This window comes from Staurois parvus, unplaced genomic scaffold, assembly GCF_062004578.1.
Source record: "Staurois parvus isolate SC_StPar_1 unplaced genomic scaffold, SC_StPar_1.0 ptg001008l, whole genome shotgun sequence".
NCBI lineage: Eukaryota > Metazoa > Chordata > Amphibia > Anura > Ranidae > Staurois > Staurois parvus.
In genome coordinates this window covers 1,532,709-1,546,942 of record NW_028318804.1, presented here as the reverse complement: position 1 = coordinate 1,546,942, position 14,234 = coordinate 1,532,709, and the positions used below count along the sequence as shown (strand labels likewise).

Below are 14,234 nucleotides of genomic sequence, written 5' to 3'. Positions count from 1 at the left end.
GAGACCGGATATAGTGAATGCAGGGTCTAGGGGAGACCGGATATAGTGAATGCAGAGTCCGGGGAGACCAGATATAGCGAATGCAGGGTCCGGGGAGACCAGATATAGTGAATGCAGGGTCCGGGGAGACCAGATACAGTGATGCAGGGTCCGGGGAGACCAAATATAGTGAATGCAGGGTCCAGGGAGACCGGATATAGTGAATGCAGGGTCCAGGGAGACCGGATATGGTGAATGCAGGGTCTGGGGAGACCAAACATAGTGAATGCAGGGTCCGGGGAGACCAGATATAGTGAATGCAGGGTCCAGGGAGACCAAATATAGTGAATGCAGGGTCCGGGGAGACCAGATATAGTGAATGCAGGGTCCTGGGAAACCAGATATAGTGAATGCAGGGTCTGGGGAGACCAAATATAGTAAATGCAGGGTCCGGGGAGACCAGATATAGTGAATGCAGGGTCCGGGGAGACCAGATATAGTGAATGCAAGGTCCATGGAGAGACCAGATATTGTGCATGCAGGGTCCGGGGAGACAAGATATAGTGAATGCAGGGTCCGGGGAGACAAGATATAGTAAATGCAGGGTGCGGGGTTTAGTAAAACTTTAAGGTACTGTTACAGTCTTTAAAGTAAACCTAAACTTTATTTATTTATTTCAGGTACTTATATAGCGCCGTCAATTTACGCAGCACTTTACATATATATTGTACATTCACATCAGTCCCTAACCCTCAAGGGGTGTACAATCTAAGGTCCCTAACTTACATTCATACATACACATACTAGGGACAATTTAGACAGGAGCCAATTCACCTAACAGCATGTCTTTGGTGTGTGGGAGGAAACCGGAGTACCCGGAGGAAACCCATGCAGGTACAGGGAGAACAGGCAAACTCCAAACTTTAAGCTTAGGTCACTTTAAAAAACTGTAAGCATTAGGGATTGAAGGGCCAGGGCATGAAAAGGAGCAAACCCTCAATTGTGTGCAGTAATGACAAGATCTCATAGAACCCTGGTTTCAGATCACATGGCCTAATTGGCAGTTGAGGTACAGGCTGTGTGACCTAACAGGCCAGTTGTATGTCACATGACCCTGAAGCGGAGTGTAGCAGGATCTTATTATTGGCAGGGAGGTACATTTTACAGTTGTTCTCATATCCCTCCCTCACCCAAATCTAAACTCTGAGTCTTCAGCATGAAGCAATAACAATGAACCAATTTTCCATCCTTTACTGACCAACATAGTATGAATTCTTTTCATTACAAGCAGCAGACTTACCGCCCCAGAAACTGGACCTCTCCTCGGTGGTGGTGGGGGATGGACTTATATTTTCCAATATCCCCTTCCGGACGTGTCACTGTATATCCGGCGTACTGCACCCTGGGAAGGAGAGAAGAGTCATATTTGAGCTTGACATACACCAAAGCCAGCGATCGGGCAGGCATTGCTGTGTGCCTACTGGCTTCACCTTCAGCCTCTCCAGTCCATCACCATCCCAGTTCTCTAATGTTCTTACCTGTTCCAGAGGTCATCATCCTCTCCTCCCCAACCCCAGAAGGCGTTAGGAAAACCATTAATGTTCTGGAACTGCTCCACCGTCAGGCCGCTCACACCTCCAAAAAACTCCTTATAAGGTAGCCTGGGTGGAGAATACAGAGAGCAGAGCAGCTATTAGCTGGCAGAAAGGGTATGTCTCTGTAAAGAGGACAGGGACTATCAGAGTGGGGATTTATAAGAACTATATAGATCATCATGCTGATCCTCTGACTTCAGTACTTTCTCAGCCACTGACCTGAGAATGCAGATTATGAAAGTCAGAGAAAAGTCAGAAATCCATATCTGCATCCTTGAGTCAACGTATCAAATTCAGAGGGTCAACATGGAAGCCAGGCACTTGGCATTTATAAAAGGGGAAGTTACCAATGACAATATCAAAAAGGGGAAACTCACAGGTACATGTATTTGTCCAGTTTTGCAGCAAAGTGCCGCGGCATATTCTGACAGCCATAATAATTGCGGTCATTCTCCGGAATGTGGTCAACGTCATGAAATATCAGACAGTCCCAGTTCAAATCCTTCATTGCCTCCATAAAGCCAACATTGAAAAGCATTGCTCGGTTAAATGGCTGATTTCCAGTCTGCAAAGAAAAAAACAATATTAGTTAGCAAGTTGCTGAGCAGGAACAGTGTGTTATGTATTGAGGGCCAAATGAAGTTCTAATGAAGTTTAGGATGTCTCATACTAACATCTTCCCCAATGTCATACACAAGAAATGAAGAAGATGTAAATGAGGGGATCATAGGTAGAAGGATCAGTTATATGAGATACGGAAACCAGAGATCTGAGGTTGGGGTGGAGATCAAAGGTAGGGGAAACAGAAATCCAAGGCTGAGGGATCAGAAATCCAAGGTTGGTGGGTCAGAAATCTTAGGTTGGGCTATCTGAGATCCAAGAATGATGGACATTGTAAATTCAGGGTAATTAAGCAGCAGGGGGAATCATGGATCTAAGGTTGGAGGACCAGTGATTCAAAGTAGGGAGATCTTAGATCCAAAGTAGGGGAATCAGAGATCTGAGATGTGTGTGTGTGTGGGGGGGGGGGGGGGGGGGGATTGAGAGTGAGGGATCAGGGATTCAAGTTTGAGAAATCAGAGACCCAAGGTTGGGGGAATCATAGTTCCAAGGTTAGGGTACCAGAGATCCAAAGTTGGGGATCACAGGTCCAAGGTTGGGGTACCAGAAATCCAAGGTTGAGGGAATCACAGATCTAATGTAGTGTTATCACATATCCAAGGTGGGGGGATCAGTGATCTGAGGTTGGGCTATCTTAGATCCTAAATTGAGTGATTTGAGTTCCATCATTAGGGGTTCATGGATCTGTGGTTGAATGATCAGAAATCCAAGATAGAGGGATCAAAGGTCTAAGGTTGGGGGGATCATAGATCTGAGGTTGAGGGATCAAAGATCTGAAGATAGAGGATAAGAAATCAGAGGCCTGAATTGAAAACAGTAGATGGCTGTCACACCTTCGTTCAGTGCTGAAGGTGATGAAGGTAACCTTGGTCAGATTTGTAAAACTCTCTTTCTCCACTAGGTGTCAGCAGTGTTCTTTATAACTTCCTGAGAAGTGCCATATACACCAACAATGGTCACCACATCTCAGCCGGAGGTGCTCTTCTTGTTGTACCCTGGTTCAGTTTAAACTCTAAATGTTGTTTAGTCAACAAGGAGAGCTGGAAAACAAGCTTAAATCCAACCAACCAACCAACCGCAGTTGGTTCAGTACCAGTATCTGATCTATTCAGTATGAAATGATCTTACCAATACACTGGGTAATCAATACAAAACATTATTCAATATTAATTCACCAGCACAAGAGCTGGGCAGAGTGTTGTCCTCTTACCTGTTCGATGACATAGAAGGCAAATTGCAGACGTTGTCGCTGCAGCATAGGAATGAGGTGTCTGAACAGAACCGGGAGATGCTCGTGTCGGTTCCGGAATGGGATAAGGATGGCAACCTGGAGACACAGGCAACACAGGATACACAAGTAGTTAGCTGCCCTGACTTGTGGTGTTGAATCTTGGGTTTGATTCCCAGCAAAGATACTAATTACAGTGTGTGACTGTTAAGCCGGCCATACATGGGTCGAATTTCAAATGAATTTTCTTTCGAAAATCGTAATTATGAATTTTTGTTAGAATTCCACACCATTAGTGAGCCAAAGCCACGGCCCTTTTTCATGCGGCCATCGAATTTGAGTGCTCAGGTATGTTGGAAATTTATTTTTAAAAACTAACAAATTTCTAATCAATGGTGAGAGAATCATGAAAAGAAATGAGCATGAGCTGTGACCTGGAAAGAAAAGAAGATTCCTGGCCATGAATTTTCTTTTCTGTAACATGAGGTGAAATTGAAGACTTGGTTGGTCGAATTTTGAAAGCCATGGTGGCACCATTGGATTACAAAACACACTAAATATGAGTCTTGGCAGCTCTAGTTTCTAGAGACTGCTCAGGACCTGCAAGTCATGTTATCACTGACTAGCACACATCATGGTTCATAAGCTCCCTCCTATAATAGTGGCTGTCCTGATGGTGACCAGAAGGAGGATCTTTACACTTGGTGCTTACCTTCCAGCGTGGGACACAGTCTCTGGGTTTCCAATGACCACCCAGTTTCATGGAGTCTTTATCAAAGGGTTGCTGGATGTCACTCATCTGCACTTCACTCATGTTCACTTCCATGGGGCCTTCTAGATTGTGGAAAGAAAAACCAGAACGGTCACTGGTGAACCTGTCCATGTCAGCGCCCAGTTATAAAGAAGAGCACCCCAATGTTACCAGTTTAAAGCCTCTATAGACACATCATAGATGAACCTATCTCAGTGGCTGTTATAAAAGAGAGCACCCTGATATTATGAGATCAATACTGCTATAGACGCATCATCCATGACCCAATCCATGTCATCTAAGTCAGTGCTCCATTATAGAGAACACCCCCATACTACCAGCTAAGCAGCTCTATAGACACACCATCAATGAACCTACCCATGTCATCTAAGTCAGTGCCCCATTATAGAGAACACCCCCATACTACCAGCTAAGCAGCTCTATAGACACACCATCAATGAACCTACCCATGTCATCTAAGTCAGTGCCCCATTATAGAGAACACCCCCATACTACCAGGTAAGCAGCTCTATAGACACACCATCAATGAACCTACCCGTGTCATCTAAGTCAGTGCCCCATTATAGAGAACACCCCCATACTACCAGCTAAACAGCTCTATAGACACATCATCCATGAACCTACCCGTGTCATCTAAGTCAGTGCCCCATTATAGAGAACACCCCCATACTACCAGCTAAGCAGCTCTATAGACACACCATCAATGAACCTGCCCGTGTCATCTAAGTCAGTGCCCCATTATAGAGAACACCCCCATACTACCAGCTAAGCAGCTCTATAGACACACCATCCATGAACCTGCCCATGTCATCTAAGTCAGTGCCCCATTATAGAGAACACCCCATACTACCAGCTAAACAGCTCTATAGACACACCATCCATGAACTTACCCATGTCATCTAAGTCAGTTCCCCATTATAGAGAACACCCCCATACTACCAGCTAAACAGCTCTATAGACACACCATCTATGAACCTACCCATGTCAGCACCCATTTATACAGAAACATACCCCAATATTACCAGCTCAGCACCTCTATTGATACATCATCCATAAACCTATCCATTTCAGTGTCCCGTCATAGAGGAGAGAAATGTGATATTACCAGTTTAGAGCCTCTACAGACACATCATTCATGAATCTATTCATGTCAGCCCCCAGTTATAAAGAAGCGCTCCCAATATTACCAGCTCACAACCTCTATGGACATGTAACCAGGTGCTTAGCTAAGAATGAAGAGTGAGAGAAACACTGGCTGCAGCTGCTCTCTGTAGCTGCTGCCCTGCAGTGCAGGACTCGTTAACAGTTATATCAGCAAGAGGAGGGAACTGCTGAGTTCAATACATTGAGTCAGGCAACACTGCACTGTGGGAACTGTAGTCCAGAGGAGAGAGGATCTGCTGTAATCAAGAACTTTTCAACTGCATTTCCCAGCGGGAGATTGTCATGAGGAGGAAAAAGAGCTGCATTTTCTCAAGTTAAAAGCTTTCCGTTAGGGAGTCCAGGGAGTGCACATCGCTGTCTAGTGTGCACCACCACTGCTGCATATTGGCGGCCTGAGCAGGGTACAGAGTGCTGAATCCAGATGTACCAACAGCCAGAGTCACCTGGGTGCTGAGCAGAGAGTGGACTAATCGCTGTGTGTGACCGGATGGTGAGTTGCAATAACTCTGTGACTTGTGAGCTGTTGCTGTGAAGAGAGACTGAGCCCTTTAAGAACTGACCATACAGCCATCTAGTAGCCTTATTGCTGTCTGCAGGCTTGAGGGGGACTATTCTCATGTGCACCAACAGTACAACTGGGCCCTTACGCCAGCCGGCTAAAGAGTTTGCTTTACAGCTGCTACACAGAGACCTTTATCTATTGCTGATGCTAAGTGGTACCTCTCAGGGGACATTGCACCATATCCTAGCCATTCTTCTACAGAGCACTCTAGACTAGTTGTAGTATTATTATTCACATTGCATTTAATGCTTATATGCACGGTTTATTATTGACTTTGCTAATTCATGAGTTAATCCTAGTCCAGTTGTACAGAATTCTAATCTAAAATACCTTGGCATAATGATTGTACTGTCTAGTGGCCTATGTCTAAACCTACTTTCTATGAATTCATTTATGCTTTTCTTACCTGAACCAATATATTGAGTTATTTTACCACTAAACACTCTTGTATTTATTTCCTGGTGCAAATTCACAGACGAGTTAAAGATATCCAAACGTGTTTTCCTGTAAGTGCTTGCAGTAACCTTCATTCAACCAGGTGTATCAGAGGGGCTGAGAGTGTTCTTGGAGTTTAGGTGCACAACAAAGAACCCAAACTAAGAAGTGCCTCCTTGGGGATAGTGCTACAGACACATTGTATGAACCTATCCATGTCAGCTCCCTGATCTAGAGGAGCACACCGTGATATTATCAGCTCAGCACCTTTAGACTCATCTTCCCTGAAACTATCCATGCCATTATCTCATTATAGAAGAGCACACCCCGATATTACCACCTCAGCATATCTATAGACACATCATCTATAAACCTATTGATAAGGAAATTGCATATTACATATCTTCATTTTAATGTTGTGCCTCATTAATGTTCAAGAATGCCTCCAAGCCTTGGTTAAAGGGCTATACAAGGACAAAGTATTGTAAACGGCCTATTTGGACAAGCCAAGCCAGACCACTAATCTCCCTTCAGGAATGTGTTATCTTTCTTAGAAGGTCATCATGAGGTTTGCAGTGGGGGGGCTGGATACCCCCTACATACAAGTCTAGTATATAACACACAGCTAGGCTGGAAATATTTAGTCTCAAACTAGAGCTTGCTTTCATGCATGCGTTTGACCCAAGTCGGCCATGCAGCAAAAAGCGGGCGGGATCTCCATGGTGAAATAATATCTTTAGTTAATTATTGTTATATTTTCTAATATTTTCTATTATCTGTAATTGTCATTACTTAGTTAAAGGTTATACTTACAAGTATTTATGTGATCTCTCTTTGCACATATCGAATACAACCCCAAAAACATAACGAAACATATCTATCCGTATGAGCACCAAATTATACAGGAGAGCACCCCAATATTACTAGAATCAGCACCTTATTACCACATCATCCATGAAACTATTAATGTCAGTGCTCTGTTATACCCCCAAGAGCACCCCAATATTACCAGAATCAGAACCTCCTCACCACATCGTACATGAAACTATTCATATCAGTGCTGTGTTATACCCCCAAGAGCACCCCAATATTACCAGAATCAGCACCTCATCACCACATCATCCATTAATCTATTCATGTCAGTGCTCTGTTATACCCCCAGGAGCACCCCAATATTGCCAGAATCAGCACCTCCTCACCACATCATCCATGAAACTATTCATATCAGTACTGTGTTATACCCCCAAGAGCACCCCAATATTACCAGAATCAGCACCTCCTCACCACATCATCCATGAAACTATTCATATCAGGTCTGTGTTATACCCCCAAGAGCACCCCAATATTGCCAGAATCAGCAACTCATCACCACATCATCCATGAAACTATTCATATCAGTGCTGTGTTATACCCCCAAGAGCACCCCAGTATTACCAGAATCAGCAGGTACTCACCACATCATCCATGAAACTATTCATTTCAGTGCTCTGTTATACCCCCAAGAACACCCCAATATTGCCAGAATCAGCAACTCATCACCACATCATCCATGAAACTATTCATGTCAGTGCTCTGTTATACCCCCAAGAGCACCCCAATATTGCCAGCTAAGAGCCTCTATAGACATATAATACATGAATCTGTCCATGTCAGTGCCCATTATAGAGGAGAACACCCCAATATTACTAACTTAGATCCTCTATAGACACATCATCCATGAACCTGTGTGTCAGCACCCTATTATAGAGGCTATTGCCGCATTTTAGGGGAGAGCACCCCTATTGTCAGGAGAAAAGGCAAGGAAGCCCTGGCCAATGCCCAATATGGCCGCACTAATTTGTGCAAAAATGTGCACCGGCACATGCAGGGTGCGATAAATGCTGACACTCAGTGGCCTTTATAAGGACTGCAGCTCTGCACAATAATTGATGGAAACTCGTCAGCCCCCTGTTCCTGTGTATACTGCTGATTACCCGTTACCAACCCAGCTTGACCCTGGCCTTGCTTTGGCTCGCCTCCTGGCTCCCTACCCCAGCTTGATCCTGACCTTGCTGCTCTGTGTATGACCCCCAGCTTGATCCTGACCTTTCTCCTGTATGCTGCTCTGTGTATGATCCCCAGCTTGATCCTGACCTTGCTTCTGTGCTGCTCTGTGTATGACCCCTGGCTTGATCCTGACCTTGCTCCTGTCTGCTGCTCTGTGTATTACCCAGGCTTGATCCTGACCTTACTCCTGTCTGCTGCTCTGTGTATGACCTCGACTTGATCCTGACCTTGCTCCTGTCTGCTGCTCTGTGTATGACCCCCGGCTTGATCCTGACCTTGCTCCTGTCTGCTGCTCTGTGAATGAGCCCAGCTTGATCCTGACCTTGTTCCTGTCTGCTGCTCTGTGAATGAGCCCAGCTTGATCCTGACCTTGCTCCTGTCTGCTCCTCTGTGAATGATCCCAGCTTGATCCTGACCTTGCTCCTGTGCTGCTCTGTGTATGACCCCTGGCTTGATCCTGACCTTGCTCCTGTCTGCTGCTCTGTGTATTACCCAGGCTTGATCCTGACCTTGCTCCTGTCTGCTGCTCTGTGTATGACCTCGGCTTGATCCTGACCTTGCTCCTGTCTGCTGCTCTGTATGACCCCCGGCTTGATCCTGACCTTGCTCCTGTCTGCTGCTCTGTGAATGAGCCCAGCTTGATCCTGACCTTGCTCCTGTCTGCTCCTCTGTGAATGATCCCGGCTTGATCCTGACCTTGCTCCTGTCTGCTGCTCTGTGTATGACCTCGGCTTGATCCTGACCTTGCTCCTGTCTGCTGCTCTGGGAATGATCCCGGCTTAATCCTGACCTTGCTCCTGTGCTGCTCTATGTATGACCCCTGGCTTGATCCTGACCTTGCTCCTGTTTGCTCCTCTGTGAATGATCCTGGCTTGATCCTGACCTTGCTCCTGTCTGCTGCTATGTGTATGACCCCCGGCTTGATCCTGATCTTGCTCCTGTCTCCTGCTCTGTGAATGACCCCGGCTAGATCCTGACCTTGCTCCTGTCTGCTGCTCTGTGTATGACCCTGGCTTGATCCTGACCTTGCTCCTGTCTGCTGCTCTGTGTATTACCCAGGCTTGATCCTGACCTTGCCCCTGTCTGCTGCTCTGTGTATGACCTCGACTTGATCCTGACCTTGCTCCTGTCTGCTGCTCTGTGTATGACCCCCGGCTTGATCCTGACCTTGCTCCTGTCTGCTCCTCTGTGAATGAGCCCAGCTTGATCCTGACCTTGCTTCTGTCTGCTCCTCTGTGAATGATCCCGGCTTGATCCTGACCTTGCTCCTGTCTGCTCCTCTGTGAATGATCCCGGCTTGATCCTGACCTTGCTCCTGTGCTGCTCTGTGTATGACCCCTGGCTTGATCCTAACATTGCTCCTGTCTGCTGCTCTCTGTATTACCCAGGCTTGATCCTGACCTTGCTCCTGTCTACTGCTCTGTGTATGACCTCGACTTGATCCTGACCTTGCTCCTGTCTGCTGCTCTGTGTATGACCCCCGGCTTGATCCTGACCTTGCTCCTGTCTGCTGCTCTGGGAATGATCCCGGCTTGATCCTAACTTGCTCCTGTCTGCTGCTCTGTGTATGACCCCCACCTTGATCCTGACCTTGCTTCTGTCTGCTGTTCTGTATTGATCCTGGCTCTGGCTACTGACTACTCTACTCATCCACCGGGATCCACGTGTCCTCTGGAGAAACGTCTCCTGCAACCCATGGGTTCCGTCTCATCAGGCATCACCAAGCAGCAACACCACTGGCAACCCGTGCTTCTTTGGGAACTGCACCTCCTGTTACCACCTCCAGGGGTGCACTGCACTTAGCCGTAAGGGGAGCCCTCTCTCTATTCCATCCTCTGGTCAGGTACGTGATACCTATATTGCCATCTGAGAACTTCCATAGACACATCTCCATGAATCTTTCAGTGCCTGTGTCCTTTATAGAGGCGAGCACCACAATGTTTTTATTCCAGAGCCCCCATTGACACATCATCCTTGAACCTGTCTGTGTCAGCACCCTATTACAGAGGAGATCACCCCAATATTACCAGCTCAGCTCCTCTACAGAAACATTTATATAGAAGTAATAATGTAAGGTCACCATAGTTAATTGTTCGGATTATTGCCTACAGTATATCAGATGATCAGAATTTGCTTTTATGGGGCTTTATGGGACAGGATTAAAAAACTTATACAGGTTCAGTGTGGATCAGATGGGTGCCCTACTGGGCACTGATCTCTGACTTACTCATGAATGGAAGGCGCTCTGGGCACTGCAGATGTGGCAGGTAGGTGAAGTCTTCGGGAAGGAAAGTCGTAGTCTGAATATAAGAGTCATTGTTGCTGAAATAGATGGGATATTCTGAAGATAAAAACACAGATGGAAAGGTGTGATTAGGATCCTGAATGTGACATTTATATCAAAGTCGCCATTTCTCTTGTGAGTTTGAGTACATAAGAAGAAGCATTCATTATCCTTCCACTGAGAACACTAGAGACCCTGCTAAACACGCTGCACATAATTCAATTTCACCACTTCCAGTCCGGACACTTTCACCCCCTTCCAGTCCGGACACTTTCCCCCCCTTCCAGTCCGGACACTTTCACCCCCTTCCAGTCCGGACACTTTCACCCCCCTTCCAGTCCGGACACTTTCCCCCCCTTCCAGTCCGGACACTTTCACCCCCTTCCAGTCCGGACACTTTCACCCCCTTCCAGTCCGGACACTTTCACCCCCTTCCAGTCCGGACACTTTCCCCCCCTTCCAGTCCGGACACTTTCACCCCCCTTCCAGTCCGGACACTTTCACCCCCTTCCAGTCCAGGCCAATTTTCAGCTTTCAGCGCTATCACACTTTGAATGACAATTGCGCCGTCATGCAACACTGTACCCATATGAATTTTTTAGCATTTTTTTTTTGAGACAGATAAACTTTATTTTGGTGGTATTTATTCACCACTGGGATTTTTTTTTTTTTTTTGCTATATAAATGAAAAAGTCCAAAAATTTTGAAAAAAATTGTTTTTCTTATAAAATTTTGCAAATAAATAATCTTTCTTCATAAATCGTGCCCAAAATGTATTCAGTTATCTTTTTAGTACAAAAAAAAAAATAACCCAAATTAGTTTATAACCAAAAATTATAATTTTTAAAAAAAAAATTTTTTTACATTTTTATTTTTTTTTTCTATAATATTATTTATGATTTTTTTTTGTTTAACATACTGTCACCCTAGCAGTAGAGTGACACCATGGTGACACTGTACTACTTTTGGGGGGTGATGGAGATTTGTATTTTTTTTTACACTGATTGCTTTTACACCCATAAAGGCTGCAAAAGAAACAATTTCACCTTCTCTCTGGCTGCATTCTTGCAGCCATTGAGAAATACTGTGTGAGCTGTGATTGGTCACAGCTTGTCACATGGTACACTGTTGTGAAGAGCCTTGTACCATGTGACCTCTGTGATCATTCACAGATTTCACACGTAGTAAGCAATGATGTCAGAAGTGACATCTTGCTAACACCTATTCATGTGATCACTAATTGGCCAATCAGTGATCACATGATCGGGACCTCACACAGAGGTCACATACAGCCATCGGTGTTCAGCCGCGGTGCCGCACGCACCCGGGGAGCACGCACAGTCCAAGATGGCGGGCGCCGTTTATGAACGGCAACCTGCTCCTGCACTGCCACTGTCCGGCCGTTTATATACATAGGAAGACAGGAAGTGGGTAAGGGCATTATAAATCTTCTTACCTGTACCGTTTGTTTTTAACCTGCATGAGATGTGCATTGATCATGTTGTTTCTTGGTGTCATTTGTTACCCTGCACACACAGCCTATAGGAGATAAAATCTTCATATGTCAGAAGTTTGTGCTAGTGTTCAAACATGAGGCATGCAGCATGGCTCTGCACAGGTTAATGCACAATCTCTAGCTCCGGAAGACATCTAGTTATGACGAAACGCGTCTGGCAGAGCCTACCTACTGACGTCATCATGTAAGAATCACCATTTTATAGCTTGTTTTTGCTGATTGATGCTTTTAATCTGCTATGCTTTTAAATTCATTTTCGTTTACCTAATAAATTAGTCTTTAACCTACTACACTATGAGAGGCACCTCTTTATTTCATATGAGTACATGTTGATCCCATAACATGGGGACGGCTTGAGGAGCCTCTGGTGGTGCACATGATCTGACATGAGACACATGAGCCTGGACAGAATTATATATAACGGGCGTATATTGATCCCCTATAATTAAGGGGTCAAAGGATCTGGTAAGCCTCCAATTTGATATAACGTTGTTGCAATCTCATGTTGGTGGTTTAGGATTTTTTCCCCTGCAGGACCAAATTGGATCGTGCTTTGCTGGGGTTTTTTTGCCTTCCTCTGGATCAACTGTCAGTGTAGAATTATAGCTTTTTTTTTTTTAATGGTTGAACTGGATGGACTTTTGTATTTTTCAGCCAGACTAAGTATGTAACTACGTAACTATATATTGGAATGAAGATTTTTCATTACTCATCACAGAATAAGGGGACTGTTCTATACACTTTATAAGAACTGTTTCACATATATGTATTCAAAATATTTATTTTTGGCAATGGTTCACTTTTGAGCACTTTTTGTTTATCCTTTATTGGACATATATTATTTGTGTATTATTTATGAATTTTTTGATGTATGAATATTTCACTTTGCAACACGAGCTATTTATTTACTGCATGATCTCTGTCTGTAGTCTGAGAACTGACAACTGTGAACTGAACTGTGAAGAAACTACATATCCCATAATCCTGGGCTCTCTCAGTCTAGCATGTCTGCCTTAAAAAACATCTGAGTAACAGACCAGGAATAAGTACTCTGTAAATAAATGTCAGAAAAGTGTCAGAATTCCTTATCTCTGACCTTGCCAGAGGCTCAGAAAGCCATGAAGTCAAAGGATCAGCATGATGGCCAGGGTAGTACCACGCAAAAAAAGTAGAGGTCAGTAGGGTATGCAATTTTCTTATGACAAGTCCACTTCAGTGTACCCAATCTGACCCTTCTATACAGTCGCAGACACCAATCAGAATTGCAGGCCGCAGTCCATACCAGAAATGCAGCTGCCCCTTGGCCCCAGGGGGATACATGTACTTGTGATTGGACAGGAAAGTGTGATATGAAAATAGAAGACACTGGGATTGACTTCCAGCCTCTTGTGTGATGGTGGTCACCCCTGTGTACCTACCTGTGTCATTAATGCTGTTATTCCTTCGTGCGTATGCGCCTCGCACCATCTGCTCGTACACCTGCGCTCCTATAGTGCGCATGTTCTCCCGTATGAGGATGCCACGAGCTTGCATCATGAAAAGATACGTGTTCACTGCAGAGACACAACAAGGAGATATGTACAAAGCTCAGAAAAAATCATAATGGATCAATGTCATAAATGGAGGAGATCAACCAATCAGATGGCTGCGTTTACTGCATACTCTGTGTAGATAAAATGCTGCATTAAATCTGAATGGCTGTTAGGCAAAGCACAGACTTTTTCCTCTCCTCCACACAATGGGGGAAAGTTATAATAATCTTTCAGTCTCCTTATGTACTATCACTGACTTGTCTGCTGACAGTGATAACTATGACAAGATCAGGCCAAGGGTTTTCTGTATGTGGAATCTACTGAGAGATTTCCAGGACAAGAAGCAGGAGGATGATGATGAAGAATTACACAGATGGCACAGCGGTTGATTAAATATCTTCCACACAGTGACAGCTGAACATGTTACATGACATGAAAGCTGGGGGGTGGAATTCATGAACAATGAATAAGAAACATGAGAGGAGTGCAGACAGATCCCC

General features: G+C 44.9%; 1 protein-coding gene across 1 annotated transcript in view; it reads right to left on the bottom strand.

Annotated features, from left to right (window-relative positions):
- B4GALT5 (beta-1,4-galactosyltransferase 5) overlaps window positions 1-14,234 on the bottom strand; it is a 39,778-nt gene that overhangs the window by 4,985 nt on the left and 20,559 nt on the right. Inside the window, exons 2-8 of the mRNA XM_089657547.1 lie at window positions 13,621-13,755; window positions 10,630-10,743; window positions 4,136-4,257; window positions 3,406-3,522; window positions 1,952-2,139; window positions 1,518-1,640; window positions 1,280-1,381 (exon numbers count right to left, since the gene is read on the bottom strand). Of these exons, the coding sequence (XP_089513673.1) occupies window positions 1,280-1,381; window positions 1,518-1,640; window positions 1,952-2,139; window positions 3,406-3,522; window positions 4,136-4,257; window positions 10,630-10,743; window positions 13,621-13,755 (901 nt within the window). The remainder of the gene's footprint in view (window positions 1-1,279; window positions 1,382-1,517; window positions 1,641-1,951; window positions 2,140-3,405; window positions 3,523-4,135; window positions 4,258-10,629; window positions 10,744-13,620; window positions 13,756-14,234) is intronic.